The sequence below is a fragment of the Lathamus discolor genome, chromosome 8, assembly GCF_037157495.1.
Source record: "Lathamus discolor isolate bLatDis1 chromosome 8, bLatDis1.hap1, whole genome shotgun sequence".
Lineage (NCBI taxonomy): Eukaryota > Metazoa > Chordata > Aves > Psittaciformes > Psittacidae > Lathamus > Lathamus discolor.
In genome coordinates this window covers 10,534,427-10,561,380 of record NC_088891.1, presented here as the reverse complement: position 1 = coordinate 10,561,380, position 26,954 = coordinate 10,534,427, and the positions used below count along the sequence as shown (strand labels likewise).

Below are 26,954 nucleotides of genomic sequence, written 5' to 3'. Positions count from 1 at the left end.
CCCCTATAGTGTAAAAGACCAAAGGAAAACCCCCACCATATATCCCTACCTCTTAGAATGAATAATTATTGCAAAAGGACACTCTTAGGCTTATGAAGAACAGCAGTTTCAAAGGATAAAATTATATAAATTAGAGTCTTTTAATGATTATTTTTGTCTAAAGGTGGAGCTTCTCTAGAAAAGAGGGTGATCATTAAAGGTAAAATTGAGAGTCAACTCTACATAATTATTTTTTCTGCCTTGTAAGTCCCTTTAGTATTCATTTTTCCAGTCATGAAATATCTATTTGATCATTCTTTTCATGTGACACACCAGAGTGTTTTTTCTTGCCTTACGGCATCATTCTAAATGAACCACCCAGCACTATTTGATTCTTCACCTTAACCAAGGAACATATGCATCTCAGACTTCTTCAGACCACAAAAAAACCTCATTACACAGAATCCTGCTAAACATGATCTAGAGAAATAAATGAAAGTCATTACTTCTCATCTGTCCCCTTCCAGTTATCTCCATTTCCCTGCTCTCATCTCCTCCGCTTACATTCTGAAAACAAAAATATCTACTTGTGAGGGCTGTTATTTAATTTATGGGTAAATAAAAGGGAAACTTGAGAGAAAACTTAATCAGGAATCTAAAAGGAAAACCTGTAACTTGTGAGTTTTAATAAGGGTAAGTCACAAGCCATCAGTTTGAAGCATATGTTTTTGGAAGGAAACAAAACCACTATGTCCTACCTAACGATTTATTGAATGACTTGATCTGAAATTATGGTCTTTCTATTAAATGTTACCATTTATTCTAATACATATTCTATTAGCTTACAAGCTCTGTTCTGTATACATACGCAAGTATTACACCGGTGTCCTGTAGATACAACCGTATCTACTAGAAAAGTTACAGGCTATAGTTAGAAAAGAATGCCTCCCTAGAGAAAAATGCAGTTGCAACTCCAAATGTATTAAGGGTATGGATAGGGCAAATGGTCAGGCTTTGCTTGTCCACTTGATAGGCTTGAGGGCAAATGTTACCTGCTTTGCCTGAGCCTACAACAGCTACTATTTTCACTGGCAAAGTGAACTCCTCTGGAGATGTTCTACCAGGGACTCATGCAGGCTGAGGCTAAGCCGCTGTTCCCCTTTGGGTCCTAAAGACACCAAAAAAGGCAAGCAGCAGAGGACAGCTGCAGTATTCCCACAGAGTCACTCAGGGCAACAGAAAGTCCTGTGTGAGGCTCCCAGGTGGTGAGGGATGTCTACAGAGTCCCTCTTTACATCTGCAAAAGATATAATCCATGTTCAAAAAGCCTCCTCTGTAATAAAGCATGGAGCACAATTCTTCATTTACATGAATATGCAGCTTTGATGACTGTGGAGATGGTCTGACACAAAACATTTACCAGAAGTAGTAAAATAGACTTCATACATGTTTTATGCTGCTACAGTGCATTCGCTAAACAGTACTCTTCTAAAACCTAGTTAAAGAATGATTTTTATAATTTTTAAGTAGTACCAATTACACTGTAAAGGTAAACACTGCAGAAAATATTAGAGTTCTCTTGCTACAAGATTGTCTTCTTCCTTATATACAATATTTGTTACTACATATTTTATAATACCCAATAGAATTATATTTACTTAGATATTTTAAATTGAATCAGACATCAATACAGTCCTTACATTTTATGCTTTGAACTGCACAACCATGGTATGGTTTTGTCATTGTTACAGTAGAGTGAGTCTGGTATTTCAGATCAAACACAGTATGTAGTCCAGATGTGTTAGCTGTCACTCTGTGAGTAAACATTTCTGATGGACAGTGTGTTAACAACAGATTATTACTCATGATGTTGCATGATGGTTACAAAAAGTTAGCCTGAGTGTCAGAGATAACACCAGTGGGAACTGCTGGTGGAAGTGAAGCAGACTGGTGTGTTTACAGTGATTTCTGTCATGTGCCTCCCCCATATACTCTTCAAGGGAGAATCAAATATGATTTGAACAACCCCCCATAGGGATTATGGTGGAAGCATGGAGCTATTTGATCTGAGGGGCAGGACTCATACTGAACCAACAGCCATCAAGGAATGTTAAGCAATGCAATATTAAATTCATAACTGCAGTTAATCTATTATATACATGCAGGCTTGCCTCAAGCACTAAACACATTAATTTATGCTGTCATTTATGTGCCCTTTAACAGGGATACTTGTGAGGTGTCTCAGATTAACAGATGTTAAATGACAAAACATTTATCAGTCCATTCAAAAAAGGCAGGACAAGCAATAGTATCTGTGGCATCTGACCTCAGCCTGGTTCAGAAGAGACCCTTCCAAGACAAAGCCATCATTTATCTTCTATAAACACTGACCCTTCAGTTTCCCTTCTGTCACGGGGAGGAGGGGTATCCAACTGCCTCTGTGTCCTTGGCACACCTCTATAAAACAGGATGCAGGAACAAGGCATGCAGTGGGCACCCTCTGTCATGTGTGTAGAGCCCAAATGAAAAAACTCTGCTAGACCTGTGCTGGCTTCATATCGGGTTAAGCCTGGGTGTGCCTGCACCTTGCTCCTTGAACTGGAAGCAGTGGCAGCAGAAGATTTGCTGGCGGTAGTAAAGAAAGTAGATAGCAAGTGGCAGAAGTCCTGAAGCAAATGTCAATAGTCCTGGCAAGGTGTGAAAGATTGCCTGTTTCTTCCAGGCTGGTTAGACTATCCGCTACTTGAGAACCGTTAGTATAGATCCCTCAGTTGCCCTCATGGCCATGACTTCTGTCTGTTGAGCTGAGTGCAAGCCATTTCAAAGTAGGTTTTGTTGGTTTTTTTCCTCACTTGTTAGAATGACTTTTGTGACACTCTGCTCGCCTTGTCACTCCTGACAACTGGAAATAACAAGCAGTATCTTATATGCCATTACATTCCTGACAAAGACCTGGAGTCCCACGGCTAGGTGCGTTACACCACAGAGTTTTACAGGTGATTATATAAAGAGTTACATATTCATATGCCAACTAGTATCACAAGACATTCATGAGAAGAGAAGATGACACTGGTCTATTTTTCTTCCCTATATGTGTCACTGTACAATTTAAATTCTGGCCAGCGGGTTACAGTACCCTTGGGCCCACCCAGCAGCTCAGGCTACTCAGGTCTGATCATGATCCAAGTTCTTAAACAACAGTTTGATCTTTCTTGAATTCAGCAACTCACAGAAAAGATAAGATTTTGCATAAAGTGTGGTTAAGGAAGCTGCCCCATTTTCTTTTCTGAAGAGATGTTTCCTAGTACAAAATGGGACTTGGAAATTTCAGCTGCTTACTGTACACTAAACCCCCCTATCAAACGTACCCAACTGTTCCACCTGAGAAAACACAAACTCCCTCCATGTTACAAACTCACATTTTTAAATTTATTACGCCACTCTATCACCTCAGGCTAATCTGCACAGTATCTCTGCCTCCAGTTGAATCACGCTGATTTATGCCAACTGGAGAGGTAGCTGGTCCATCCTCAGTGCCACGAATTATAACTTTCAGACTTGGATGAAAACATAAACTCAGAAAACTGCAGGGAGCACAAAGTCCACTGCCCAGCATAGCAGGGATTAATTTTATTCTTAAAAATCACAGCAATGTATGCTTCTGGTCATGGAGGTGTGCCAGTAGTGCTACAATTAGGGTTGTGCTGTCACTTCAATTATAAACCCAATTTTTTGAGGGTTTACTAAAACTCCAGATTAAAAAGAAAAGATTGCTGCAGGCTGAAATGTTTTGTGCAAGATCTCAGCCAGGGGAGAACTTGTTTCCAACATTCTGAAGGAAAATGAATCAGGTGCTTCAAATGTTAGAATTTAAATGTGCTTGAAGAGACAAAACATTAAAAAAAGAGAGAACATTTAGTTATGAATTCTCAGTGCACAGCAAGTTGCTTCGTGGTCCCCATCAGAAATACTATGCAGAAGCATGACTGCAGATTATGCAAGTAGAGAGAAGGAATAAGGAAACCAAAATCCAAAATGTTTGGGGGGGTTGTGTTTTGGTTTTTTAAACAAGCACCAAGCAATCTTGTAACTGGGATTGGCAGGATCAAAAAGAGACAGTGACCTTTGCAATTTCAAGGAGGGAGGAACAAAACACCTTTCTTAAAAGTAGAAAGTAGGGCTAAGTAGGGCAAAGACCACACAGACAATGCAGAATTCCCTCATTGAAGTGAGGGATGAGCCAGAGGTGTGACAGTTTTTACGTGTGCGCTCTGCAGTCCATGGTATTGGCAGCTAGTGTCAACATGCCTCAGACTGAGTTTAAACCAAAACTAATGTAATGGAAGATGCACAAAGCTCAGTGTGGGCTGCAGAATTCAAGTGAGCAGGCAGTTTTATACTGAGATGATTATCTCACCATGAGCTCTTTGCTGAAAACACTGCATCTGAATAAGACAGTTCTTGAAAACCATCCCAGTTAAATTTGCATTCACACTTTTGACTGCAGTGGCCAAGGCTGGAGACCATTAGTTACATAGAGAAATGGTACCACACATTACATAGTAGTGGTTTCTTCATGTTGCCTTTGCTCTTTTCTACAAACACTTCTTACAGAGGAGGGATATCTTTTGCCCTGAAAATTTATTCCTTGATCTCTCATGCTGGCAGGCTGGTGACACTGACACCTCTTTACTATTCAAGCAACTATAAAGCACATCCATGCAATACAAACAGAGCCTTGTTTCTGCATCTCTTGCAGCTTAGAAAGTTCCAGGTCCCACACATTCATTTTTGCCAAATTGGCAGTTGCTAGGAAGCAAAAGAAAAATGCTGGCAATGGTTCTGTGGGACTGGGGAACATGCAGGCAGTTTTCCTGCAGCACAGGAAACGACAGGAATTTTCAAATGACTTTCCGGGCCAGGAACATCCAGGGATGTCTACTAATAAGGAAACCAAAGTAACTGCAAGGGGATGATGGAAACTGGCTGAACAATAATGATGCAGCGTTTGTAATGAATTTAAATCGGACACCTCGATTTACTTACCTACTCTAGTTGAAGTTTCTATAGAGGCAGAGAAGTTAAACCCCAAAAGCCTGCACAGTCTATCACTGCACAGCAGGAGCAAGTTTTTAAATGGGAAGTAGTCAGCCTGAGCTGAAATACAAAATATTAAATTGCAACTGCTCATTTTAATTAAAGACACCCTTAATATATGAGAAACAGTTCAAGAACTGTTCAGAAAATAATCCAACACTGCATCGCTGCCACACTTTGACAGGGGAAAATGGCACCAAGCTGAAAGACTGACAGAAACCTGCAAGGTTAAAAGTACACCAATAAATAGAAAGGTCAAAAGCCTACTTTTACAGAGCACCCAGCCTAACTATTTATTGCTTTTTACTTTTGGGAGAGGGGGCTTGTGAAAAAAAGAAAAAAAAAACCCAAACAAACCCCCCCCCCCCAAAAAAAAACCCGCACAAAAACCCCACCTTAAAATTGGTTACGAAGACACAAGATGAAGCAATAGTATCTAGACTGGTGTTTTCTGAAATGCTATTTTCATACAATGATGAAAAATCACATGGACAACTGCACTTGGTAGCAAAAGAAGTGCAAAATTCTGCCCACTGAATCTAACAGCAATATATCAAAGTGGTAAATTTCTGCCATTTAAAATACAGGATTTAAACATGTAAAAAAATATTCTAAGTTCCCATTATATATGCTGTACATAATGTACTTTTATCTTTGATCACACCATACAGTGATCAATACCCAGCCCTCTACCAGCAGGAGCCTTCTCCATTCCAGCTGCCTGATTCTTGCAAGAAGGTCCATCAGGGCTCTCAAAGGCAATCATAAGCTTCATACTCTGTAACAGCTGAGATTTTGCTCAGGGTGTGTAAGGACCTGCAGGATTTTTCCCCCTCTCCACTTCCTCCATGGTGCTCATTTATAGTAAAATAGGGAAAATGCTCTTGGCAAGAAGATGTAGGAATGATTTCCTTCTCTTGCTACTTTGATGGTTCCCCTTAGGGGACATAGAACAAAGAAAATCAACACTGGTGGTAGCGGGAAAGATCCAAAAGTCTCTTTTAGGGCAAAGGACACAGGTTGTGAAAAGCTCTCCTCTTCTGGAATTATTCAATACTATTCAGTTGTAAACTCCATCTACCTCACTACACCTTCTTTTATGTTGCTACAGTGCCTGACACCTCATTCAGCAGGGCACTGCACAACCTCTGCTTCTGATAAACAGAAGAAAATAAAAAGTAATCCCCCTCCCTCAATAAATGGAGAGTTACTACAAAAGGCAATTAGGGGAATTTTCTTCCCTCAAGAATACCAGTATAGTCTCAAATTCAGGGATGTTTGTAGAAATTCACCAAGAATTGCTGCTTCTAGTGACACTTCACCATTTTAACACTACAAACAGTGAATACCTTCCTTAATCCAGGCTTAAGATGACAAAATATAGAAAAGTAATAAAGGTAATTTTGCAAAAAGCAGCAAGTGTCTGAAGTACATTTTGTTCTCATGTTAGTTCTTGACCAGAAGACATAACACATGGCAAGATAATCGGGGAAGCAGGGTGATTCATGAGACCTCTGATCTCACAGAGTTCTGCATTTGGCACTCTTCAGGAAGACTAAAGCCTGGCAGTTCAGGAAGGCTGCTTGCTGGACTTTCAGCTCTGTACTTGCATGTGGAAATGCTGTACCACATCTGACTTCTAAAGCCTGTCATTATTTACTAGATACATTGTATAGCCACAAGTCCCTTCCAAAAACTATAAGCAAAAATTGGTTTGGGAAATCTGTCACCTGTTTAACTTAAAGCACCAACATCTCCAACACATACTTCTCAGTCAAGTAGTTGCACAAAGAAAAGCCAAGCTGGTGTGGAATATGTTACACAGCTCCTGATTATTTTTGGTCCTCAGTGACATACACTGGCATAATTTAAAGTAAGTCCCCATAGGATCATAAATGGATAAAATATTTCTTACCAATTTTCAGAAGCAAAGATACCTTTTCACAAGTTTTGAAAAGAACCAAAGCTACCTACAAGGTTAATCAATACAACAGTGTTGAGTGAGAAACCCCACTTCACTTACAGTTGTATAAACGCAGAATGAATAATTCAGCTTGGAAACTCATCCCCTCATGTCTGTTTGTATGTGTGCACATATACACAAGCATGCTTACACACGTGAAAAATGAGTCCAAGACACAGGGCTACTTGGAAAACAAAAGAATATTCATGTTTTGGCAAAATACTATTTTGCTTTTACTGGCATGTAAGACCAGGCTGCACTAAGCATATTTTAGCAATAACGATCAAAGCACAGGCTTTCCCTGAAGATTAATGACTGGCTAAGAGGATAGTTTGAGGTCTGTTTACCCCAGCTGGTCCTTAATTCCCAGGAAAAGCATCTGCAAAGCTTGTTATTGCTATAAACTTAAGATGGAGGGAGGGGTTATGCTGTTGCAAATGATATGTACAATGACTTTTTACAGACTTAATGTTTTGTATATTAGCCAGACTGTTTAAACCATCTCTTAAAGAACTATTCATCTTTAAAGTAAATAACTTCAAACTTCCGTAGCAGCGTACTTCATGTAAGCACTGCAAGCTCCTTTACAACCAATTCATTACCCCCCCTTCCTACCCTCCCGCCTGCCTCTATGGCAAGTGAGGAAAGAGATATACAAGGATCATTTAGCTCTTCATTGAAATACAGCTACATCTGGGTGGAGAATGAAAGCTATTTAACAGCAGACACAACTCCTACGTAACGTTTAGGACAGAAAGCAAAGGATATCGTATTTACTTTAATCTGAAGAGGATTTAGCTACATAGAAAGCAACTGCTTGACCTAACAGAAGCTAATGTGTAACACTCTTGGAAAATATGCATGTGGTTTTCCAGGCAGATTGTGAATCTCTTATCCACACTGCTGAACAGCTACTCAAAGGAATAATTTTATTAATTTAATGGAGGAACAGTTCCAGTTTGAATAAGTAGTTTCCAACCTGAATCTTATTTATCACAGTGGTCAAATATGTCATGGCTCACCAGAAGTTCCCAAAAGCCTGAATTTAAGATAAAACTGCTATTCTTTAAAATATATGGAATTCTCAGCTATAATGAACTTGCATCCTAAAATGGATAAACAGACAGCAAAGATAATATGCTAAGCTTAAATTTACATCAAGTTCCGGATTACTAATAGTAACTGTCCCAAGAAGGGGCTATGGATTTTAAGTTTTGTAACGTGGCAACAAACTGACAGCTTAGATTCAAATCTTGAAGGTGTTTCATTTAATTGTATATACGTTAGCAGTCATGTTTAGACTTGAAGTAGGCTATATACTATACTTTCCTGTATATTTTCCCACAGACATAATCTAAACAACAACAAAACAAGTTGTTTTTAGCATCATTATGAAAAAAAAAAAAATAACTGGATGTTCCAAATTAAGCATGTGATTCAAACAGTCCCTTTATAAGGATGAATAAACCAAACAGATTAATTTATTAAGAATGAAATGACTGAAAGCCTGTTCAGGGACAGCAAAAATATTAATGGCCTTGAATGGGATTTGCATATGAAAATCTCATGCTCTAAAAAAACTTTACCTTTTCTTGCACAAATAAAGCTGCTTTGCTATGTAGAGCAACTTTCAGAAAAGTGTGTGATAGTTTCGTCACTGAATTATTTTCTGCCTGCATCCTGCTGAATTTTCCACATCTGTCACTGTTTTAAAAAGACAGGTATAATAATTCATACACCCTCAATTTGTGTCTCTGGATTCTTCATTATCAGTATGTAAGGTAGAGAGTAGGCTAAGTAAACAAAAACAACTCAGGGGAAGATGGGGTAAAAATGTATTTCTAATTATTCTCATTATCTGAAACAGAGCTCTTAAAAATGCATTAAACTTCTTCAAGTGCTGCACTCATTTTGGAAAGATCCAAAGATTTTTGAAAAAAAACGTCCAACATGTTTGAATTTATGTGTGTACCTACATCCTTTCTTAAAAGGGCCTTTCAAACCATGAGCCCATAGGCTTTCTGTAGCTAGTAGGAATGAGCCTTCTCTCCATGACAACTTTTAGCTTGTTCCAACGTATTTCCTAAATGAAGACATCCATAAATGGAAAGGAAGCTGATCTCAGTTTTGCAGGTAAGTGTGATGCAAAACAGCGGAGTAGCCTGGTTGTTAAGACACCCAGACCTATACTTACCGGGAAAACACTGTTTGGACACTAAAAAGGGCCACTGCCTGGTCATGACAAGACATGAGTAACATAATTCATAAGCAGAGCAACACATGGTATTTCTTGTCACACAGGCAACAGTGAAGACGCCAAAGGAAGCAGAACTCTGCTGGTACATGCTTTTTCAAACCTTTTACTTTCATGCATACAGAGGGGTGGCAGCTTTACTTTCGTTAAAAAGTGGATATTCTGTTTATGAAAAATGCTGATTTTTATGTTTTTATAAACATACCACATTTATGCAAGGTGCTGGGTAGGCTGACATTATTTATTAGCACATCACTGTGTGATCTTACACTTCATCACTTTGTTCATTTCCTGGTTTGTGCATATAATGAATCTGTGTAGCTGCCCTCTTTTTTAATTTGGCCTTGTATAGCTGAGCCATTATTTCTGGCTTCAGGCTCCCTCCAGAAGTCCTGACTAGTCCAAATCTACATAATTTTGAGAGAGAATACCTATGGTATTGTGATCCTCTTGTTTGGTTTTGGGTTGGATTTTTTTTTTTCTTTCTTACTCCTGGTATGTTGTTTTAATAAACTCTTATTGGCTCCATATTCCACTATTCCAGACTACTTCAGACAGTTACAGTGTATGAGCTCAGATGGTACTATATGAGAACACAAGACAAAGATAAGATTATAAAGAGATCCCAAAAAATATAACTGAAATCAAATGACCTGGTAATCCAAACAAGATTCAGACAGCAAAGATAATCAGAAAGATAATCCACTGAGTAATACATATTTGATACTTAAGTCTTCATTGCTTTTCAGCTTTTATTGCATCAGGTGTATCACCCAGACCTGTGCAAAGTCAATATAAAGTGATGCCAAGACAGCCTCTGGTGTACAAAGAAAGGTACCAGAGAAACAGCTAATTCCCTGATTTGAAGCAGGTTAATGTGGAATCCCAATACAATTCTAGCTGCATAACATCTTAGGGAACAGGCTAATGTCAGCAATGTTTGAAAACACAATCCTACCCTAAATCTCAAAAATGACTGCAAATTTCTAAACACTTTTGACAAAGAATGGCTAAACCCAGTAGTTTCGCAGATGTATAAACTGATCTGTAGCATTTTTATCATACATCCTTGTGCATTAATATGAAAAGAACTACCCGGCTACCCATGTAAGTAACTGTGTCTAGCAAAAAACCCAAAAATCCAATTTAAAACAGCTCAATAACAGCACAACACTACTTTTTTCCATTAAAATAATTGCAAGCTCAACAAGTCAAATCACAGGGAAAAAAACCCAAAAACACCCCCCCCCTCGACAAATCAGGAAATAATAATTAAAATACAGCTTTAAACATGTTGTTTCATATAATATGCATTATATATTAAAAACCTAATTGTATTTCTTTGTCAATAAGGATTTAACATTGCTCTTGCTCCACAGTCAATATGAGTTTTATTATGACAATAAGGAAGGCAGAATTGGTTCTCAAGGTCCTGGTACGGGATTTATCCCAATGCAAACTAAAATAAAATAATAAATGATAAAATATATTTTATTATTTATATATAACATACAAAATATATAATATAAGTTTCTAAAAAATAGCATCCCTGGCTTTGGCACAAATACCCTTTATTCCTTGGAATGTCATTCAGACCTGAATCCACCAAAATGTGTTTCCCAATTTGGAACTTATTTATTATGAATGAGGCTCCAATTTCAGACCCAATTGGATAATTTTGAACTTCTTCAGGAATCGATATCACATTGAGCTCTGAGGTCCTGGAATACGTTTTAAGCAAACAGTATTTTAGAAAACTGAATTGCAAAAAGCAGTTTAATTGACTTTGTGGCTGCTCCATCCCTGGCAGTGTTCAAGGCCAAGTTGGATGGGGCTTGGAGCAACATGGCCTGGTGGAAGGTGTCCCTGCCCATTTCAGAGGGTTGGAACTGGATGACCTTCTAATGTCCCTTCCAACCCAAACCATTCTGTGATTCTATGAAAATACATTACTTCTATAGAAAACAATGGAATTTTCATCCAAATGATAAATACGTCCAAAAGAATAGAACTTTAACCCTTACACATTATATCGTGCTATATCAGAAAGTTTTTAGATACTAAAAATTATGTTGATACTTAAGCACTATGTTTCACCATTATGAAAGCACAATCACATTTATCATTATGCTTTAAGAAAATGAAGCTGAAAAAGCAGTGTTATTCTCTAAACAGGATCACTGCTTTTGTATTACACTTCTGCAAGCTGGGGGTATGCCTCAACTTATTTCCTGAGAGAAAATTAAGAATCGTGTAAAAAAACCCAACCAACTTGTTTCACTTAGTTAACATTTATTATATGGGGGTATTCTGACAAAAATTCATGCTACATATTTTGTTCCAACTACTGTAATTATTGAACATTTAATTGTGTCAGGATAGAAAAAGTAAAGAATAACATCAATTGCATTATGAAAACAAGTGCTTGTAAACCTGTATTGAAACTTAACTTCCTATAAATGTCAGTTTGAAAGATGCCAAACCATGAACATAAGTCTTACATCTGAGCTCCATCAGTTAATTATCCAAACTGTCTTTACTAAAGAAGTTCATTCCCTACATTCTTCATTCACTGTACCCGTTATATTTATTTGCCAGTGAAGGAACAGAAAGTACATTTATTTAAATGTTATTTACAAGCACCTTCGATGTGCCTCCAATGCAATATATCATCAGTGTGCTCTTTGATTTAATTGTTGCCATCATTCATTTCTGTGCACTAACACATGTAGGAGTTCCAAACGCCAAAATACTCTTGCCTTTTTTTTGGTGCTACATACCAGATTTTGTAACCTGTGTCAAGCTACCTCCAATGCTTACAACTTGTGAACAGAGGCCAACAATGAGCCTCCCCAGACACTAAATCATAATCTTCATGTTTTTCGTATTTCACATTCTAGCCACAGTTTCAACATCCATACCCCGTGACATTAGGGAAGGATAAATCAGCGAGGATGACAGCTCCCTTGTAGAGACTGGTACGGCCCTGGGATCTGCCACACCCAACACCCACAGCTCCTGCCAGATGTCTTGAAGAGTTCTGTGGTATTAACCCCTTCAGGAGTTAATACTAAGGGGTTTGTGCTGAGCCTTTACAAAGTAATTGCTCTGTCTTTTTTTTATAGAAAGAGTTAAAAAAAACAACCCACAACATGATTGATCCAGCTTAATAAAACTTTGACTAACGGAAAGACAGATATTGGGCTATCAGTAAGAATTAGCAAATAGTCCTTATATTTCATTAAAAATGGGAATTAGAAGTTAAAACTTAATGTTGTACAACATTCCTTCTTTCATACCATGCTTTGGTGCACAGGTTTATCTAAAATGGCACAGTAAAAGTTCCAAAACAGTTTTATGTTCACTTTTTCAGACCGTTGGTCTTTTACCTTCTTGGAATCAGAGTGCCCATTAACTGCCCTTCAGCCAAACAGACAAGTCAGGCCTTAAATCAACAGGATTTCCAATTCCAAATCTGCACCGTAAACTCTATAACTATTTCTCTGGGTCTGATCTGGCCCCAGGGACATAAATTTGCATGCAACTTCTAAGTTTGTGAATAGTCCCTGGGCTTAAAGTTGCACATGTGCTTAAGTACTTTGCTCAGTCTGGGTCTAAGACAGCTACTTTAAAATGAAAACAGAAGCCATGTAAAGAATAACATTGTTAAAACCAATTTTCCTCAGTAAATATTGTACTGAAGGAAAAAAATGTAACAAAATAAACATACTGATTCCTAAAAGCACATACTGACCCAACAGTAGGTAAACAGCAGCTACAGCCATCAGCCAACATTAATGCATGCCACTTCAAATAAAAGGGCAGAAACAATTTTATTTCAAAATAATAGTAATAAATTTGAACTGTAGCCGAGATTCTTTGTACGCTACTGTAGGGAAAAAGAATCTGTGGATATAAACAGCAAGCAAGTGATCACAGTTCTCATAGTAAGACTGGGCCCTATTCTTCACCTAGTTTATTTTATAGATTTGAAAGTAGCTATTGAGGCAATCTCATTTGTCTCTCCTATAAAAATATGTTCACCTCTGCAGTTTGTGTGTGGCTTTTCATTTACCCCCCCCCCCAAAAGAACTCAGTAAAAAATATTGCAAGGCTAGTACTATTGACAAATGTACTTCTGAAGAGTGCACTTCCTAAAACTACTCTTGATTTCCTTTCCAATGGGATAGGATTCAAGCTGAACACCAAGTATTTCTTTAAACCCTTATAAAGAATACACTTCAGGTTTCCATCATTTATGGAAGAAATTACACTGAAAGTAATAGTTATTTCAGCTCTTGTTTAAAACAAACATATAATAACCAGTGTTGAACTTGGTTGAGAAATATTAACATGCCTGCAACTATTTTTCATTTGGAGAACATACCACTAATAACGTTAAAAACACTCAAAGTAAGAATCCACAGTTCAGAAGAAACAAACACAGATGGAGTTTTTATAATTTAAATGAACCGCTCCTAAATGTCAACACTGATTGGCTGAGGGCTTATTCTCATTTACTAATATGTGAAGACTGAGAATTAGTATTTCTTTGCACGGTTCACACCAATATCTTGAGAAGAATTTTCTTCCCTAACTTTGCCCTTTACACAAGTGCTATATGAGTTAAAGGGTTAAGTAACCATTATATTCTAAAGAGCAAACTGTTTGCCTTAGGGCCATCTCCTCCTTACTCCTGATGAATTGCCTGACACTCCATGTATCATACATTACTTTTCACTAGGAAGTAACACTTGGTTCCAGTCATGGTGTAAGACCTGACTTGGGAACTATGAAGCAATACACGATAGACAGAAAAAAAATTAAAGTGCATCACCATCTGCCAAATAGCCTGTACCTAAATAGTGATATACAAATTGATATATATGTATGTTTGTACTTAAAAAAATGGGCAGAGAGATGTGTATAGAGAAAGTCTATGCACATGAAGATGAATAAAAAACCAACTGTGAGTATAAATATTCTGAGTGACAAGACACTTTTCTGGACTAGAATCAAAGAAATGCTAACGTTACTGAGGGCTTTGCACTAAAAATACTTGTTAGATATAAGCTAAACACAATCATAAAACTTAAAGTTATTTTTAAAAGAATTATTACACGCAAGATTGAAGCAGGAACAGCCCAACAAGTAGCTGGCAGAAACCAACCAAGGTTTCAGCATAAAGGCACAGTATCGTTTCTTTTCAGTGTATTCTGAAGAGGAGAGGTAAAACTTGTTGGAACAACAGTGTGAAAGCAAAAGCAAAAACAGTGGCACTGACTTCTGGTTTAGATTTTTTTGTCACAAAACATTTAGATACTTCAAACACAATCCTGGGTGTGTTGTCACCTGTGTGTGTGTCAGAACTTGCCCAGGAAGTACACAGGCAAAAAAAGAAAAAAAATATTCCACTTGCCAGTGCTCAACTTCTCCAGGCTATTCAAAACCCAAATTAACGATTTCTGCAAAAGTCTCTATAAAACCGTAGTATTCAAAGATACTATATTAACTTTGTGAACTAAAATACTTCAGTATTTCAGAGCCATTTGCAAAGCGTTGCAAACATTACATTAGACAGAAAACCAATCTTTTATAATTAAAAAGTGTTTGAAATTTTTATTAGGCAGAGATTGAACTTGAAGAGTTAAGCTTATGGTTTTCTTTTAATTTGAAATATATTTTGCTCTACAAAGAATTATAGTATGGTTGGGTTAAAGCTCTCCTAGTTCAAACGCCCCTTCCACTAGACCAGTTTCCTCAAAGCCCTGTTCAACCTAGCCTTGAACAATTTCAGGGATGGGGCAGCCACAGCTTCTCTGCGCAACTTATGCCACTGTATCACTACCCTCACAGTGAAGAATTTCTTCTTAATATCTAATCTAAATCTATCCTCTATCAGTTTAAAGCCAATACTCCTTGTCCTATCATTACATGTCCTTGAAAAAGTCCCTCTTCTACTGTCAGCCCCTGGAAGGTACTGACAGGCTGCTCTAAGGTCTCTCTGGAGCCTTCTCCTGGCTCAACAGGCCCAACCCTGTCAGCTTGTCTTCACAGGAGAGGTGCTCCAGCTCTCTGATCATCTTTGTGTCCTCCTCTGGACTCGCTCCAACAGCTTCATGTCCTTCTTATGTTGAGGGCCCCAGAGCTGGATGCAGTACTCCAGATGGGGTGTCATGAGAGTGGAGTAGAGGGGGAGAATCACCTTCCTTGACCACTTCTTTTCGTACAACCCAGCAGACAGTTGGCTTCTTGGGCCACAGATAGTACACACTGCTGGCACATGTTGAACTTTTCATCGACCAACAGCCACAAGTCCTTCTCATCAGGGCTGCTTTTGAGCCATTCTCTGTCCAGCCTGTATTTGTGCTTGAGATTGCCTCAAGCTATGAGAAGGACAATGCTCTTGGCCTTGTTGAACTTCATCAGCTTCACATGGGCCCACCTCTAAAGCCTGTCAATTTCCCTCTATATCCCATCCCTTCCCTCCAGCATGCAAACCACCCCAGACTGATTGGTGTCATCAGCAAACTTGCTGAGGGTGCACTCAATCCCACTATCCATGTTTCTGACAGATATTGAGCAGGATTGGTCCTGATACTGACACCTGAGGAACACCTGAGGTCTCCATTTGGACACCAAGCCATTGACCACAACTCTTTGAGTGTGACCATACAGGCAATTCCTTATCCACGGAGTGGTCCGTCCATCAAATCCATATCTCTCCAGTTTACAGAGAAGGATGTCATGTAGGACAATGTCAAAACCTTTGCACAAGTCCACCAATGCTGTAATCCCATCATAGAAAGCTACCACATTCATCAGGCATGACTTGCCTTTACTGAAGCCATGCTGGCTGTCACCAGTCACTTCCTTATTTTCCTTGTGCCTTAGCACAGTTTCCAGGTGGATCTTGCACAGGTGATACTGTCTTGTAGTTCCCCAGGTCTTCCTTTTTTCCCTTTTTAAAAATGGAGGTTATGTCTCCCCTTTTCCAGGAAATATCCCAATTCCCCCCCTTTTCTTCCTGTCTTGCTTCCTAGCAAAACCTATGCTTAATGGAGAAGATTTATCTATTACTGCATCATATTACTTACTTATCATGCTGTGCATTTCAGGATATAAATGTCCCCCTGTAAAATGATTCAAGCTACAGACTAAATTAAGGTGAACAGGCATGGAGCTGTGTGCTTTTCCTTTTTGGAGGGCAGCTCCTTCCATTAACTATGCACATGATACTTCTGTGATGGAGTGCTAAAGAAGGAATGTGATTTAAGAAAAACATCAGCAGACAAGGTCTGACCACCGAGGAAGGAGAAAGAGGTGAAGAAAGCACAGCTCTTGGGTGAAAGTTCTGCTCCTGGGCTTGGCCCAAGCATCTCTGTAATCTTAGGCAAAGTGATTGTAAAACACTATGGGTTTCATGTGCAGCTCCCAGATTCAGGATTATGAAGTAGCCAGTGCTTCACACCTCTGAATTGTCAGTGCGCCTTCCTCCCTCTCTTCTGCAGATGGGAAAATAAATGCTTGCTTACTACAAAGGTACAGCAAGGGTTAATTCATAAACATTTATAAAGCACTTGAGATTGCAAAAGCTCTGGACTGCAGGGTATGCAAGAACTGAACATGAATTTTGATTCAAATACCCCTATTTGATGAAAAAAGCGGCCAGTATAACAAGAGGCACCAGAACAGAGTGGAGGAAGGATGCCTTTTTTTAACACATCATGTTCAAAACATTCAGATGATTTAGAAGAAAAATAAAATTTGCTCTTACTGTAGGGAAAGAGGCAAAGAAGCATGCTTAGGTGACGAACGTCAGGGAAGATAGGGATAGGAATAGTGGACCAATGCATAAGGGTTCAGAGCTCAGGAACGTAGATTTCTCTAAACAACAGCAAACAGCTACGAATACATTTACAAAACAGAATTGTGATCTTTCCCCAGTTAAGCTTATTTAACAGCCTGTTTATTGTTATCAAATAAGCCCAGTGAGGTGAAGTCCCAGGGTGTGAAGTTCCTTCTACAGGCTCTGCCCTTTAAATCCTATTGTATAGCCAATGAACAACGGTTCTATGGGTTTTACTGCAAAGTTTTTTGCTTAAGTGAAAAATAACATTAAAAGACATGCGGGGGGGGGGGGGGGGGGGGAAGAAAGAAAAAAGTTCAGGTTTCAAATTTTCCCTGTAATGAAATGCCAAAGGGTTTGCATGTAAGTGTGCACCACAATTTGGGTTTATGTCTTAGAGTATGATTATCCGATTAATCCATTAAAAAGGACATAAGACATATCAAAGATCTCCAATAAGTCAGCATTATCCTTTATGTGTGCTGAGTGAACCATGCTCCCTGGAAGGCACATAATGATAAATAATTAAATGAGTACCATAATGCAGAAGGCAGCCACATTAAGACTGTCCAGGCAAACACCATTCCTAATTTGAGAACCTGGCTTTGCAGCCTTTTCTTTTCCCTTCTCTCAGACACATGGCTTTCTGCATTAGCAAGATGGACACATATTTGAGACCATTGCTGGCACTCAGAAAAGGCTCAAAACTTAGAACCAGTCTTCCTTCTCACCTAAGAATTCAGTTCACTGAAAACTTCCAAAGCTGTCTTTGGCATCTAACTTTGAACAATGGTGTTTCATGATTTATCTGCCACAGGTTCTTGTCCAGCACATATCGCTGACAGACTGCTATGTTAGCTAAAATCATTAAACCTGGCACATGTTCATATATTTGTTTTGCTATCCCACCCAGAATTAATACCAGCACTATTTTTCTAATTACCATGACTGAAAAATAAAGGAGAAGACAGAAAAACCTAGAATGGGGACAGCCAGTATGAACAGCAATAGATGAGGAGATATTTTTTATCCATTTCTTTATTCACATGAGACTATAAAAGAGCCAGAGGACTGATTTGTAGTTGCCTTTTTTTTAATAGAAGCATTCCTGAGAGATTAAAAACCCCCTCGCTAATTCAAAACTGCCCTTCAAAGCAGTTGTACAGCAGCTGAAGAAGTGACCAACTGAAGCAGACATCAAATGAAATGGTGTAATTAAGACAATCTACTTCACAGATAAGCAGTTCAATCTTTTGAAGGTAACACATGTGCTGATTTGGCTACAACAGGAACTGCAAAAAGGGTTCCAGGAGAAAATGCATTAGGATATAAAGGAAAAAAAAAAAAAAAAAAAAGGATAAAAGCATTTTTGCCTTCCCTTAGAGTTGCCTTTTTGGTTTGTTTGTAGAGACCTTTGTACATGAAAAGGTCACATTCACCTATGAGTAATAAACATAATCAGAAAGTTTGCTCACAGGAGAGCTCAAGCGGGTTCCAGCCTCTCAGTAGTTGAGAAAGAAAAGGCACTCCCAAAACACAAGATGGGACGTTTGAATGCAGGAGGAAAGAAACCTTAAACATTAACTCATAACTCAAAACCAAAGTGTTTGTGTAACTCCTTAAAGCTTGACTATCAAAGCTAAATCTGAGAATTTACCTTAAATAGCAGAATGAGTGAGACGAAGCCAGAGGGGCTCTGGAAGATTCCTAACGTTAAAGCCTATACTGTTGCTGTCAATTTTTCAGTGATTTCATGTACATACACGTACATTTCAATAACTTCCTATGATCACAGAAACATTTCCTTTACTGCTATCAAAGTCTTTAAAAAGCAGCAATTAACCATCATCTCACTGCGTGACGCTCGAGGGTCCATAGAAAGGGCAAAACCCCATGTCCTCTCGCAGTTACATGAAACCAATTCAAGAAACTGAGGCCGAAGCAACCTTCCCGGAGCATCGAAAGGGGCGGAATCTGCCCACGCCCGTGAGGCGTTTCTCTGAGGGGACACGGCCGCAGGGGCTATTTCCCGTTTACACGACGCGGTTCGCCCCTTCTCACTCACGGGCCCGGCGTCCCCGTCCCGTTCCGCTCCGTTCTGTCCCCTCCCGTCTCCCGAAGCGGCCGTGGCGTCGCGGCCGCTGCCACGTGCCGCCGTGCGGGAGCGGGATAGCGGCGGCTGGGTCCGGCCTGCCCGGCTCCGGGGGGCGGCCCGCCAGCGTCTGAGCTCCCGGCCGCAGGGACCGAGTCGTCCCCCAGGCAGACCCGCCAGCACGTCCCAGTCAGGGACCCGGCGGCCTTCCTGCAGGCCCTTCCCGGAGGCTTCGGCGGGGTTTCCCCCGTTCCCAACGCCGCGCCACAGAACCCCGCCGAGGAGAACCCTCATTCAGACCGCCGCTGGAGAAGAAGCCGCCCGCCTGCCCCCTTAACCCGCCGGAAGGTACTTACGAGCTCCATGTCCGACGGGGCCACGAAGCACCCCGCTCAGGGGCTGGGCCTGAGGTGACCGAGCCTAGCGGCAGCCTCCTCTCCTCTCCCCAGAGGGGCGGCCTTCTCCCCCTCATGATTTAACACCCTGTGCGCTGGCCGGGGGAGGGTGACAGGCTGATTGTCACCTGCGGCTGTCACCCCGCTGGGCGGCCCCGCTCCGCCCCGCCACACCTGGCACCGCTTTGCAGCCCCGGCTGGAGGGGCCGCCACCCGGCTCGTCGGCCCCGCCGCTCCCTCAGTGCGGGCGAGCGCCCAGCAGCTGCAGGCCGGCCCTGCCCCGCGGGCCTGGCAGCACCGCCGGGCCTCGAGCTCCCTCACGGTGGGCTGAGCGGTTCGGAGCCGCTTCGGACCTGGAGGCTGCTTCTGGCTTGGAGGAGGTCACCGCCGGGGGATGGTGAGGAGCACGGTGCTTGCCTCCTCCGACACAGTGCTGAAAGGCGGTCTCTGGTGGGCACCGGCCACCTGCGGAGTAGGCTCCTCTCCAGCGCTGCCACCCGTTGAGGGAAGATGCTCGGTCGCCTTTGACCAGAGGTGACCTTTCCTGTCAGTCCCTGCATCTGCTTGGGAAGAGTTTCATGAAAGGCCTGACTTCGACTTCTAAAATGGTGCAGAGTGTGAGTGACCCCACAGCAGCACGTGAAGTTACATCAGTGTGAAACTGGGGCAAGTGACAAGGGAATTAATCTTCTCTTCTAGAAGCTTCCCTAGCAAAGGGGCCACCAGTGTGGTCAGGAAGAGAAAAGTGCATAGTTTTCTGGGTTTTCTTTGCCTTTCAAAGAAGATACAGTCATTTAGAAATACTGACCCCAAGGTATGGATCACCATACATATAAAAAAAGAGACTATTGAATATTCATTGGGTGCAATATACAAATTATAAATTTTGCATACCGTATACATAGAACAAAGGGGAAAAATACCATAGCGCATTCTTGCCAAAATAAGTAGTATCTTTTAAACTAGGCTAAAGTTATTTTGCAGTTCTGGAAGATCAGTTTGCACCTTTACAGTTTTATTAAATAATATATACTTAGCAAGGAGCACTGTAAATGTTTCCACAATATCAACAGGGAAATGTAGTTAGATGCTCATATGGTGTAAAAAAAAAATGTGAACCCCTTAATCACTTTACACCTTCTGCAATCTCATTGAGTCTTAGTGAAAACAGTAACAGAAGTCAACCAACTATCCATAGTTAATCACATGAGAAAGTGTTTACAGAATCAACTTACTAATCAGACAAAAATATTCAAATAAACGAATTAAGCATATTACAGCTGGCAAACTGTGCATGTAATATGGGGGGTTTGATATCTATACGTATCTGCACAGAAATTCTTTAATGCCAGGTGTTGTTATAATTATTCACAAAGCATTTGCTTTGGGGGAAAAAGTTGTATTGATTTAATGCTACGAGCGAAGTTCCTACCACTCTTTATCTAGTCTTGCACTAAAAATGTGGGAAATACACAACAGAATAACATCTCTTAAATGAATCTTTTATAAATGCTTAGTATATGATCATGAAATAGTGAAGTTCCCTAAGCCATAATGTTTCTTCTTCAGGTAAATGGGTCTTTTCAAATTCAGAATATTTAAGATGCATGTGAATAATAGAGATCTTATAGACAACTCATTGTATACACAACTCTCCTGGTTTATGTCATGATCATCATGATTCTCAAACAGAATCAAAGAATCTTCAATTCTATAAACAGGAGTTTAAAGACTCATTATTTTCTTCTTTGAAATGAGTTGATGCTCTAAAAGCATAGTGCTGAAAGGCTGCCAAGCTAATAGTCTGGTGAGCACTAGGAAGAGATTAATTTTATACCTGGAATGAGTATATACAATTTCCATTCCATTTAGTAAAGGGCTGGAATGTGACCTAGGGTTTCCTTCATGGTGCCGCGTTGTGTTAAACCCTGGAGTAAAGAGTTGGCCTCTACAAAAGAGAGAGTGTGAATTAGGACTGTGACCATCTATGCATGTTATTGCACAAAATGTAAACCTAAATGGGGTGTTTGAGATGCTTACTTGCATTTTTTTTTTTCCCACCCACTATTTTGCTAAATACTGATCCTGGTACTCTGAAATCGATGTGAATATTTGGGCATGCAAATATGTTATGAACACTTCTCTTCAAAACATGAACATACTGAAATGGAGAGGTGTGTGCAATTTCCTCACCTAGAGAGCTCTGCCTGAGGTGTAGCCAGAGTTGTAATTTCCAAGTATGTCCTTTCTGCTTTTCAAAGGTTGTCTGTTCAATAAAAAGAGACAGAGTGAAGCCAAGGCAGTGGATCTACTTCCACAAGCAAGGTTAGCCACCACTAAGTAGCAGAGGAGATCACAGAATCATAGAATCATAGAATAGTTAGGATTGGAAAGGACCTCAAGATTATCTAGTTCCAACCCCCCTACCATAGGCAGGGACACCTCACACTAAACCATCCCACCCAAGGCTTCATCCAACCCGGCCTTGAACACCGCCAGGGATGGAGCACCCACACCCCCCCTGGGCAACCGATTCCAGTGCCTCACCACCCTAACAGGAAAGAATTTCCTCCTTAGATCCAATCTAAACTTCCCCTGTTTAAATTTTAACCCGTTACCCTTGTCCTGTCACTACAGTCCCTGACGAAGAGTCCCTCCCCAGCTTCCCTATAGGCCCCCTTCAGATACTGGAAGGCTGCTATGATTCAGAGTTCCAGACCAGTTTTGGAAACTTTACCTTTAAAGGTTTTCAGAAAAGTTGTATTAAATTGTGTTTTATTTTCCTGTTGCTCACTGTTGACTGGGAAAACACATGAATGGATTTCTGTAAAAAACCCGCAACCAGTGGGCTTTTGTGATTATTAATCGCATTAAGGTTTTTGGTGCAATGTATTAGGTCATATTACCAGGACCTGTATATTGGGTTTTCTTACTGGGATTATTCAAATTAATGTCATTCGGTGTGAAGAAACGTACATGGAATGGGAAGATGACGTGCTCCCCATATCTTTTCTAGGGGAGCTGGAGAAGAGGGCAAGCATTTCTTCCTTGGAGGAATTCAGTCTCTCTTACTGAGTGAGAACAATGCTGAAGGAGGAATTTTTTCCTAAGCATAACTGTGAGTGAATTGTATTCCTGAAAAATTACCATTTTCTAACTGATGTTTGTGGTGAGAAGTAAATGGCATAGGACATCATGAATATTTGGAATGAACAGAAGGAGCAAAAGCATTATCAGATTTGTTCCTTTATGTCATGTGAGGTTACTGTTCCAGACAGGAGCATACTGAAGTAGGTGACCACACCTCAGATTTTTGTAAGAAGAGGCATTGAGTCATCTGCTTTGTCCAAGAAAATCTCCACAGGCAACCGTTACAGCTGGTTGATATAACAGAATCCTACACCTAGAGACATACACAAGAATTGACTGTTAAATCAGGAAATTGATAAGCCAGGGAAAGGTCATTTAAAACTATTTGTGAGAATGGCTGGGCCTAGTGGAGTGCTTAACATAACACTGAATTTCAAATGAATACCCAGACTTCATGGTTAATTTTTATATTTGTCTGAGGAAGAAATTTGAGAAACCTGTAGAAGGTTTGTCAGTTGTGTAAAGATTTATATTGCACAATACTAAATACAAACCTGCATAAAGCATTCTTTTTTTCAGGCTCTTGGAACCTGACTACAACTTTAAAGTAAAAACACGTAGACATATAAAACTTAAGGCCAGAGGTTTCATTAGCCTGCATTGTCAAATTCTCAAGTAAGAGATCATCAATTTTTATTCTCACTTTTGCATTTAATTCATTAATACACTGCCACTGCAGACCCCAGCAGCCAAAGGGACATTTCAACTCCAGATTGAATTATTTTCTGACTCCCTTCACCCTCTGGTTATTTGCTGTTCTCTAGCTGTGATGACTTCACTCCATCACAGTCACTCAGATGCTACTGCGTACTACATACGGTAGAAGAATATTTGCCCATAATTTGTTTAGCATTGCATTAGGAAAAGAAGTTGTACTTTTCAGAAGAATAAAGGGTAGAGGGGTAGTTCTGTTGTGAATCAGTTAGTCTTGTCATGTAAAACTTACTGTATTGTAACTTCATAATAAACATGAGCTGTGGCATTTGATAAACAAAGCTTGTCAGTAATTTGCATTCTAAAATCTTTGGAAAATGCACCTAAGAGTAATCACAGTTCTAACCACTGGGGAAAAAAACATGATCAGTGCTAGCTGCACATTTATGTTGAGCCACTGAAGAGTCTCCCTGCATGAATCTTTGGTAGAGGTAGGATTTTTATCATGCATCAGTATATAAATTTAATAGAACAAACAGCATCTCGATTTATATATATATATTTTTAGTTAAAAATTTGAGTAATGCCATGGTGACCTCATACAGCTGTGTTCTGCACTTTTGGCATTTTGGCTCACCGCAGCTTGTAGATAAGAAGGACGCATGTCCAGCTGTAAAGAAATAAACAGTCTAATCATACTGCTGAAAATGATACGGTGCTGTTTCACTTCTTGTTCATCTTGTTTCCTCTTGTATCTTTATTGCAGGGTGAAGGTGCAAGGTTATGCTATCCTTCAGCCAAACAGCTGATTAGGAATGCCATGCCAGCTGCAGAGTCTGTCTTAAGCCAGCTGAGAGATTGTTCTGTCAGTGGGGCCATAAATGTGAGTGGCAATGGTGAAATCAGGAACCGCATGAAACAACGAATTCTTAATTTGTCATTCTGGGGTTTGCAGTTGGATTGCTGCATCATGCAGTGGACAATATAAAACACAGAAAAAAGGGAGCATAACGAAGTATTAATTAATTCTGCTTTTCATTAAGATGTATCAGTTTTTTTGGGACCAGATCCATTGCTCTTTTCCTTCCTGCTGGTTATCTATCTCTGTAGCAAACATAGCAGGAAAAGAGTATTCTGGAATTTTGCTTTATTGGGTTATACAAAACAATTGAGACTCCTAGTGGGCTCCTCTTTTGCTGCCGGGGAGAGAGATGGCTCTTTCAGAGCTGGCCAGTGGCCAGTGTAATTCCAGTGTTTAAAAAGAGGAAAGTTTGAGTCATTGTGATATAATAACTCATGTAACACTTTCTGAGGCAAACGAGGACTTTTCTGACTCTTAAAGCTCAATAAGCAGCATATATCAAGACCTCACAAAGCATATTCTCTCCAGTCTTTAATAAAGATGTGGAATTACAGACCAGTTAGGCTAATTTCATCTATAGGAATGATATCTGAAAGAGTTCTAGCATATTAGGAGAAGGAGTATCTAGTAAAAGCGTCCTTCAGCCTGATTAGTTGTATACACATGGTTTAGGAAAAAAGAAGTCATGCTTCACTAGCCTTCTGGAACTCTTTGAAGATAACACTGCCAAGATAGGGTATACCATGGACATCATATTTTTAGATTTTCAGGAGTCATTTGACAATGTTTTACCCAAGAGATTAACGCTTAAAGAGAGGGGAGTGAAGGGGTAAGAGAAAAGTTCACTCATTAAATTGAAAAGTAGGTCTAAGCAAGAACAATGAGGAGCTAAAAGTGTCATTTTTACAGACTAGAGGAAAAAGAATGTGTAAAGCTGCAGTACTTCTGTGTATCAATTAACTTGTCTATATAAATGTCTTGGATAGCTGTGCTTTTGTTTGAAACTTAAAATAGGCTGATTATCATCCATTTTTAGTGCTAAGAAGCCCTAACAGGATTTGTAATCCCAGTGTGCTGAGCACTGTCCATGCTGAGACTGTATCTGCAGCCAAATAGACCCTGTAGAATAAAAGTAGAAGAAAGGAAGTGTTATTTTCCTGATAACGTAAAGGAGGTTCCAAGGCCTGGGCAGACTTGATGCCAGCAACAGAGAAAAATCAGTAGATCTGATAGGTGAACATATTTTCTGAGTCATGAGACCAGTTTTCTTGATTTGGAGATGGTACTTCACAGGAAACCACAGTAAATTCCGAAGAACAGTGAAGTACTGAAAAGCAAATATTGCCAGCCCAACAAATGTGAGATGCATTTCCAAATAAATATACATTCTAACCAGAAAAGAGATATAAGTTTAATTGTAAAAATACACATTTCAGCATAACTTACGCATCTGTAAGAAATGTATATTTTATATACAACTTACTTAGAAGTACAGAGTTTGAAGAGTTACCTCTCCATGACGTAAAAAGGATCTTGCAAAAAATGGTGCCACATTCCTAATTAAAACTTGCTTGGTTCAAATATAACTAAGTCAAAGCCGTGTCTTAATTATTTCTGTAATTCACACTAAAGAACTGAGCTGCAAAAAGCACTTATTTTGTCCCACAGTATATAGATAATGGCACAGCACTGACAAATTGAGTGTGAGAAGCACTATGCCCACAACTTGGGTTTGAAATATTAAACTTTGCAAGATGTGAACTTGACCACACACATCAAAAGGGTGTTACGAGATGCTGGCTGCGTCTTTCAATACATCTACTTTGCAGCGTGCTAAGGCTAAAATCGTAAGTGGTAGATGAAATTTTCAGAGGAATTGTCTATACTGTAAAAAACAAACAAATTAAAAAATGATCTTTTTAAACTAGAAATCTGTCTTGCATTCTCATATGACTTTTACTATATGCTCAGTTTAAATACCCTGTTTTAAAAAACAAGACCCTACCCTTCTGCTTTGTTTTCAAGTGCTTAAAAATCCCGTCTGACTGCACTTCTGATATAGGATCCAAATTTACTCTTGCAGAGGAGACTTCATAAGACTTCAACATAGAAAATCCTGATTTACTGTTCTTGAAATAGATCAGATTCAGATCTGTCATTTAAAAAAACTTCTGTTCCTCTCTTCCAATTCTGTGTATCTTCCCCACGCTTTACTAAGAGGTCTTGGAATGACTCAGTGCTCCTCTCTTCCTGTTTGCAGTCCCCTTGCTTAGTGCATATAGACACATAGCTGTGGGAACAAATTCCTGTGAGGCAAGCTGGGGTGGTAGTTTGTAGGATTTGGTACTGCATGGCTAATGGTTGGGGTATGTGCTGTTACATCTCAGTAAACATAAAGTAATTTCAGGTAGTTTGCTGCTCAGTGAAAGCAACCTTGCACCCACCACGGGAAAGCCATGCACGCATGAATAGCTGCCATGGATTAGGTAATGCACTGTAAATTCTTACCTTTTCTTACTTCACAGTTAATGCCTGGAAATAACTTGTTCTGGATGCTATGTGTAACTCGTTGAATGACTGAGTGATTGTAGGAACTAATCCATTCATTACCTAAAAGAGCTCTTCTTTAGCTGGAGTTGTTCAGGCTAAGGATTTAGAT

The 26,954-nt window shown here is 39.8% G+C and overlaps 1 protein-coding gene and 1 long non-coding RNA gene across 2 annotated transcripts in view; one reads left to right on the top strand and one right to left on the bottom strand.

Moving 5' to 3' along the window:
• Positions 1-19,762, bottom strand: part of BNC1 (basonuclin zinc finger protein 1) — a 78,834-nt gene extending 59,072 nt beyond the window's left edge. Inside the window, exon 1 of the mRNA XM_065688623.1 lies at positions 19,591-19,762. Within this exon, the coding sequence (XP_065544695.1) occupies positions 19,591-19,599 (9 nt within the window). The 5' untranslated portion in view covers positions 19,600-19,762. The remainder of the gene's footprint in view (positions 1-19,590) is intronic.
• Positions 19,145-25,881, top strand: LOC136018936 (uncharacterized). Its single transcript, XR_010614667.1, has 3 exons — positions 19,145-19,582; positions 22,646-22,747; positions 24,200-25,881. It is a non-coding gene; the product is annotated as an uncharacterized LOC136018936 (long non-coding RNA).
• Positions 25,882-26,954: the final 1,073 nt, after the last annotated feature.